A 7,381-nucleotide genomic window follows, 5' to 3' on the forward strand; every position below is an offset into this window, starting at 1 on the left:
ATCAAGACTGTGTAGTGGTTAGTGCTGTGACAAAAATACAGCATGCTTTATTGTCCTGCATGTTGAACAGCTTGGCTTGTGTTCACTGAACTGAAACACATCAGTGGCATTCATTATAGTACAATTACGCTGAATTACGATTTAGGCGTGTAGTTTGAACTACATTCCACTGCAATAAATATGTAACTGAAATAATGAAGGCAAACCTTTGCTGAAATGAGAAATCCTTTATGACTGCTTACATATGATCAAACAGTCGAGACATGAGTTATGCACACACAATAACCCAAAAATATTAATTCCCCCAAGTTTTTTTTTTTTTTTAAATCATGCACTCTACAAGTCTCATTTTAGTCAACAGAGCAGACATAATAAATAAATTTCTAAATTTACACTTGGAACATTTACAATGACTTAATAGCTTAGTACCAAAAATAATGGAAGACAACTCTCTTTTGATTTGAGTTCATAAGAAAAGCGACTGTAGTGCAAATTTCAAACAGAGGTTCTCCCCCGCTGCAGAGGTGGAAGTTGTTACATAAAAGAAATCCTGAGAAAAAGCAACCACCAGTGTGCCCCGCAAAGCCAAAACACAGTAACTGCGTACTTTATTAGATTTAAATTTATGCCTAAATCTGTCATTTTACTATTTAAACATTATGATTTCACAGAAGTGTCATTTTTAGGGAAAAATGGAAAAGCAGCAGGGTGGGAGCATTTTGTTTGCAAATGATTCAGGAACTAAAACTGGTGCTGCTGAAGACTAGCCTCGCTTAGACTTTGGTTTGGACTTTTATTTGATCAGCCTTCCAGATATTGAATAAGCCTTTTCATAAACCATGAATTTTTTTTAAAAAGAAGTATTTATTCATTAGTTCTTTTCCCCCCCTCATGCTTAACACATGTCAAGGCTGTGTTTTCCTTGCACTATGTAGAAAGGGGACCCATTATGTTTTTTATTTGCTTATACAGATGGTGGAAGTTTCAAATAATGAGGTCAGTGTTTGCTCAAGTAATTCTTGTAAACTAAAAGCTCAGGCTTCAGATTGATCGAAACATTTTTTTCCTCGGGTGTCTCTGTATGACATCAGTGAGAGCAGATATCCCTAATGAGACCACCTCAGGTACACAGATCTGGCCATGAGCACAGAAGAGTGAAAGACAGCTCGTTTCTGACGGTGAGGATGAACTGATGAGCTGCACCGAGGCCCAGTATGACATAAATAAATGTGATTTTGAACTGTAATGTTATGCAAAGCTGCACAAGAGTCTTGGATTAAAGATACGGAGGTGGAAAAACAGCATAAGTTTTCTAAAATAAATGTTACAAAGATCTCTCATTTCATGGTTTCTGCAGTTATTGTCCTGTGACTTTGTAAGGCAGAGTAAAGACCTCTTATTCAAGACAACTTCAGTCATTAAATACTTTTAAAATACACTGCAGCAGACAAAGACCTGTCTTTAATGAGACAAACCATCCATAGATGGACATGATCTGCAGGCTCTATTTATGAGTCACAAATCTCTCTCTTGGCCCAATTTGCTGTTTAAAAACAGTTTCTGAAGAGGCACACAGATAAGAAAAGAAACTGAATTAGAATAGCTATCCACTTACAACTTAACTGGTTGGATCTTGGTTTGGAACATTAAACAGGTTTCCAAAGGGATCAACGCATGATGACATCATTGGTTTAAAGTAGAACAGCTCTAAACAGTTGCCTGCAATCAAAAGTTGAGAAAGGAGAAAGCTGATACTGACTGGCTGCAATTAGATGCAGAGGAACTGCAAACTGAGGGAACATCCTCACTGGTTTTACTGGTGATAGATGAGTTCACTGAACAATCGGACTTATGCACAGCGTCCATCTCCTTTATCCTGTCGCCTATTTTGTCCTCCACTTCTTCATGTGATGTTTCACTGTTACACAGCGGCCTTCCTTTGGTCACCAGCTCCATGCCACTGAACAGAGACAGTCTGCTCTGGGGGTGTGGCTTACTCTGAGGTTCACATGAAGCAAGGGTGCTTTTATCTTGAACAGACTCGGAATCTTCAGCATGCAGTCTCACCTCGGCTGTCCTTACTGGTTGGACCTGATCTTCTGCTAATTCGTGGCTCTGAGCCAGATCCTGACTAGGAGGGGGAGATGGGTGCTTTGGTGGTTGAGTGACACCTGCAGATGAAGTGTCCGGCTGTTGAAGTTTGAAACTGTCAAACAAGTGTGTTGGCAGTAAATTGCTGCTAGAGGTGTGAAGCTGATTCACTGTTGCCTGATGGCTGTTCACTGCATCCTGCCTGGTAGCATGCAGAGATCCGCCCATCAAAGCCTCAAACTGTCGCAAGATCTATTCAGAGGAGATACAAAGATTTAAAAAAAAAAAAAAAAAAAGCACAAATAAGTATTATTGGGTTTACTACTTGTCCTTAAGTAGTAAAGTAGTCTCCCTCTGCTTCGTTTACCTTGGTGGCTTTATTTGCCACCGGTCCTGGAGGGCCCTCGCTCAGCTGGCGAAGTCTCTGCTGTGTGGCTCCAAACATTTGTTCCAGAGAGAGGAGGTCAGAGGTCATCAGGGATGCGACAGCACACAGCACCCGCTGCAAGAGTAGACAAACAACACTATAATCAGAGTAAAGGTGAAACAAAGAATTCTGATTTTCAATGTCTTCTCATTGTTACCATCTTAATGGTGTAGGAAGGATCTTGAAGCTTGCAAGACAGCAACTCCACCACAACCTCACAGTTAAGAATGGAGCACCTGACAGAGTTAAAAAAAAAAACAAAGAAAAAAAAAGAGACTGAAATCGTGCCACAAGTCCCAACAATTTACTGCATCACAGAAACCAAAACAACCAATAAAAAAAAAGCTTAAAATAGAATAAAATAGTTGAATTAAATAAAAATAACACAAAAGCAGAAGCACAAAAATAGCTCAATTAATAATATTAAAAAAGGCAACTGAATACAATCAGGAGTTTACTAAAAAACTAATTAAAAATGAGAAACCAGCTTGTAGAGAAGAACCAGCTGTTGTGTTTTCAATGGGATTTTGGTGCACTGACTCTTTGATGAAGTGTTGGCTCTCCTCTCTGGAAAGGAAAACTTTGGAGCCTTCAGTCAGTTTATTGATGAGTGCCATCTCCTGACCACAATCCCCTAGCTGCAAGGCCTCCACCCTGGAAACCACACAAAGTATGAGAGGAAAGTAACAAACTTAAAGAAAACACAGGCTTATAATGCTCAGGAACATGCCTTACTGCATAGCAAAACTGACAATCTTGGCAAAAGGTTTATTCTTAGGTGACCAGTAAACAGTAAATTGTACAAACTGCACACAGAACATTTGGAGATTATGCTACAAGCTCCTAAATGTGACTGCACTGGAATAAAAACAGCTGGTTTAACAAACTAAAGCCCTCTTCAAACATGAACTATTTTCTGATGTTTCCTTTTCTCGTGTGCCACACAACAGGAGATTAAATGCACTATCACTGCACAGGCATTGGGTAAAGTCTGTTTAAAATCCAGTACCTGCTCTCAGCTAATGCATTAAAAAGGAAAAAAAAAGGCTCGAGGGCATGATGTTTAAAAAGGTTAAACTTTTTTGACACTGACCGATCTGATAGGTCCCCACTGCTCTCCCTGCTGGCCCCTGATTGGCTTCCTGTGCCAGCTGACTTGCTGCCCACCGACGCCCTGCTATTGGCAGCGATGTCCTGAGAGGAGTTGTGAGAGGAGCTGTTGCCACTGTCCGTCTCTTCCCAGCCACCTCCTACCTGCCCCGGACACCACTTAGTCACTGGTGAAGTGAAGACACATGAGGAAAACCTTAATTTATAAACATCTGTTCGCTACTAAGGCTTCAGTTTATACTTTTTCTCAATCTTGCCTCAATAAAATGCGTAATTGTGCCAGCTTCATTTCTGACCTTTCGGTCTACAAGCAGGCAGATTATAGGCACACGCTGGCACGGCCACCTCTATGGGTGCAGAAGGCGCCACCACGGCCCGGTAATGGTTGTCATGGAGACGGATCCCCTGATGCTCAGTAGGGGGAAGGACAGCGCTCGCCACCACCTCAGCTGCTTTCTGAATCTTATCCAGAAGTGAGTCGCTGCCTGCTGCAAGGCACAGGTCCAGAAATTTACACACGCAGTAAGTTTGATTTGTATTACTGTGCAGCTCGGCTTCCCTCACCTGTCCCCTGCTTTCTTGGACTGTATCCAAAACCCTGCATTCCTGATCTGTGGGAAGTGGCCGATCCCATACCTAAAGAGAATGAAACAAATTAACTATTGTACACAATGCAATTTAATGACTACTTCTTTCATCCCATCTACAGATAGCCATTCTCTTCTATTACTTGTTTATTACATGGTGCTAAAGTCAAACCTGGTAGCAAAGTGATGTACAATAGTTTGGCATACAGGACGTAGTACATATATTTGGGTCTTTGAGTCTTTAAAGCTTATATCTTTCATCAGGAAAATTTCTAATTCATTTTTGAGTTATCACTTTCACAAACTTTGGTGTCCACGTCGCCCGCCCGTCTTTGAAAGATGAGTGCCGTTTATGGTCATAATCAATGTGTGTTAGCACTTACCCATTGTCGGGGGGGCAAGGTTAAGTGAAGAAATCCTGTTTTTGGAGGGAATGACATCTGTGAAAAGTAAGCGGGCCACTTCCTGTAAATGGATGAACAGCAAAGAAAAAAAGTTCTTATTCAAGCCACCTTCCCTTTCTGTGTAACTAACTATATTGAGATGAAAATACAAAACAACCCATGTCGTACCTGTGCTGTATTCCTCACTTTCTCATATAATGCTGTGCCATGGATGGGATCAGGAGGGCCGCTGTAAACTTATCAAATAAAAATTACCCAAAGTGAATATTTATGAACGATGGCAGCAGCAAAATAATGAAAGTTGAACGCACAAATGAGAAAAATCTAACCGGATGCTTGCTGGATGAAGGTGGAGTTCCTTCTGAGTTCTGTGAGGAAATGGTTGGACCCATGACCACAGAGGTGGACAAAGATCTTCAGCACCTGATACACCAGAAGCAAGAACAGAACTCACACTTACTCATAAACTGCAATCAGCAATGTACAGGTCCTTTAAAGAGACAGAAACAGTAGCAAAAGCAATTCTCTCACCTTCAGTTTGACATGACAGGACTCCACTTGTAGCCTCTCCAGGAGGTATTCCAACAAACACTGACCACAACCTGAAGACTCATGGGAGATTTCTACAGTGTGCTTAGAATTAAGGATATAACACTTCATCACACAGATATTACTACTCCCATGGTTTAGCTGGTATAAACATTTGACTGATAACCCACGTGAGACCTTTTCTTCACACACAAAAAAATATCATTTTAACCTATCCTATCCTAGCCATGCTCAAGGTATGTACCCATCAGTGATTATGTAAAGTCATGGCCACAGCCTACTTATACAGCTCTAAGATGCAAAAGAGGCCAGCAGGAGTAGGAACTTTTTGCAGATCAACAGCAGAAGCAGCTAAAGGATACTTCCAATCTCCTGGAAAAGGTAGCCAGGACAGGGGTTTTCATCATCTGCTGTAGCCTTCATCAGGGTGGGCACCTTGGATAGTTAGACGAAATTGTGGTTTACCACTTCAGTTGACCGCAAACTGACCCTTAAACCAGTGTGCAGCATTAAGTTTTAACGAAACAACCTGACACGTTCAGTGAAAAACAGAAAGTAAAAAGCCAAAAGATGTTGGTTAAGGTTGTTAGCTAGCAGGCTAAAAGAAAGCTATGGTTTCGCAAAAGCTAATAGATTTAAATAAGTACGTCAACGCTACGTGACATTTAACATGTTCGTTTCGGCTTCTCTGTGTTCTTTTTTTTAAATAACGACTGTCGATATTACTTACTTTCTGAAGAAAGGCTAATCGTTCCATAAATGTTGCCATGATTTAGCAGTCCCAGCTGCGGGTTACTCATCTTCCTTCGAGGTGTACGATGGAAAGGCGGGGCTTTGAGGTGACCGCTAGCCAATAACAAAACACTAAGCAGCAATCCTCGACTCTATTGGCGTTCTGGTTAAACCAGGAGTTGAAACATGACGAATCAACCTTCAGAAATGTTTTTTTCTGACAAGGAAATGAACGAATCATAGTTCAGATTTTTTATGGGCGTAAACAGTCGTCAACATGGCGCTGCCCAGGGTTTTCACCGGAGCTCCGTCTGTTAGTTGTATGATAAAAATAATTTCGGTTCTTTTGAGTTGTCAGAGATTTTAAGAAACTATTTGACACGAAAATATTGCTGCTTCGTTTTTTTAAATCGTTGACTTAAAAAAATTACCAGATATTAAAACAAATCTATTTACGCCTGAACAGCACCATGTCTGGGTCAAATGTCTGGAGTCGCACTAGGGAGAAAATGAGACTTTTCCCGGAACTTTTTGCACAGTGTGCGAACGAGGTAAGTACATGATGGAGAAATACTGCTTGGTAGATTATCCTTTGAACGGGTTCAACTCTGGAACCTTTCTTCTTCTCATTAGACATGATTAAACTTAGCTGCCTCTCCCATCAAAGCCAGCTGCCATCTCTACAGCAGCTTCCAGTAGGGGACATCCAAAATATTTCCTCATTTAAGCTTTTAACAATATACACGTGCTGCCATGTACTTTATTATCTCAAGATGTAGTTTACAAAAAGACATACCAGTTAATTATTCTTTAAAGCACAAATAAGCACTTGTTTGTATTGTATTATTATTTTTTATTACTAGATTTACCTAGTTAACATTTTAGAGCATGGTTTAGCTTCTGGTGAATTTTTGGCAATAAAGTTAATGTGCCAATTCTTAATAAACAAAACAGTGGAAATTAAGTTAATAAAAATGGGTACATTTGTTAATAAAACATTGGTCCAAATAATTAAAGTAATGCAGTTATTTATTACATTGCCAAATGTACTTCCTGTGACGTTTTAATTTGTGTGTTATTCAGGCAGCAGTGTATGGAAAGTGTGTAGCTGCTACCACAACAGGCACACAGGAGCTGAGGAAGGATCTGTGTGCCAAAGAGTTTGAAGCACTGAAGATCTGCTTTAGCAATGCAGTAAGTGCCAGTGTCAGCAACTGTCACACTGAAAGTTCTGTTTAATGTTATCCATTTACCTATTTATATATTTGATTTTATTACAGGCCAAAAAAAGAGTCAGGTGAATGGAAATCATCCAGGCTTATCTGGACCATTCTCAAGAAGACCAAGTTGACTGACTTTTGATGCTAAGAACACAGTTTTTCACGTTGGTGTGGTTGAGATAAGCCATTAAGAACTGCCGTAGTCTTTAACGTGAAAACCTGTGTGTGTCTGTGTGTAAATAAATAAAACCCTGACTTCGA

General features: G+C 40.3%; 2 protein-coding genes across 4 annotated transcripts; one reads left to right on the forward strand and one right to left on the reverse strand.

Moving 5' to 3' along the window:
- Nucleotides 1-12: 12 nt before the first annotated feature.
- Nucleotides 13-6,007, reverse strand: tepsin (TEPSIN adaptor related protein complex 4 accessory protein). Of its 3 annotated transcripts, none has more exons than XM_084938049.1 (13): nt 5,899-6,007; nt 5,531-5,603; nt 5,151-5,242; nt 4,949-5,042; nt 4,788-4,855; nt 4,599-4,680; nt 4,193-4,264; nt 3,925-4,113; nt 3,612-3,795; nt 3,059-3,172; nt 2,676-2,754; nt 2,459-2,593; nt 13-2,343 (listed from the first exon to the last, which is right to left on the reverse strand). In XM_084938049.1, exons 1-13 carry the CDS (start codon nt 5,935-5,937, stop codon nt 1,726-1,728), a joined length of 1,839 nt encoding a protein of 612 aa, XP_084794175.1. In that variant the 5' UTR covers nt 5,938-6,007; the 3' UTR covers nt 13-1,725. The 3 variants fall into 3 exon arrangements, with proteins under 3 accessions (XP_084794175.1, XP_084794174.1, XP_084794176.1); XM_084938048.1 differs by having other exon boundaries at nt 3,925-4,116; XM_084938050.1 differs by having other exon boundaries at nt 3,925-4,116; nt 5,531-5,658; nt 5,899-5,993.
- Nucleotides 6,008-6,166: 159 nt separating this feature from the next.
- On the forward strand, nt 6,167-7,381 carry ndufaf8 (NADH:ubiquinone oxidoreductase complex assembly factor 8). The gene is made up of 3 exons (XM_084938064.1): nt 6,167-6,451; nt 6,984-7,094; nt 7,181-7,381. The coding sequence occupies exons 1-3, from the start codon at nt 6,371-6,373 to the stop codon at nt 7,199-7,201; spliced, it is 213 nt and encodes a 70-aa protein (XP_084794190.1). The 5' UTR covers nt 6,167-6,370; the 3' UTR covers nt 7,202-7,381.

The sequence above is a fragment of the Perissodus microlepis genome, chromosome 8 (assembly GCF_051167445.1).
Source record: "Perissodus microlepis isolate ML-2025 ecotype Zambia chromosome 8, ASM5116744v1, whole genome shotgun sequence".
NCBI lineage: Eukaryota > Metazoa > Chordata > Actinopteri > Cichliformes > Cichlidae > Perissodus > Perissodus microlepis.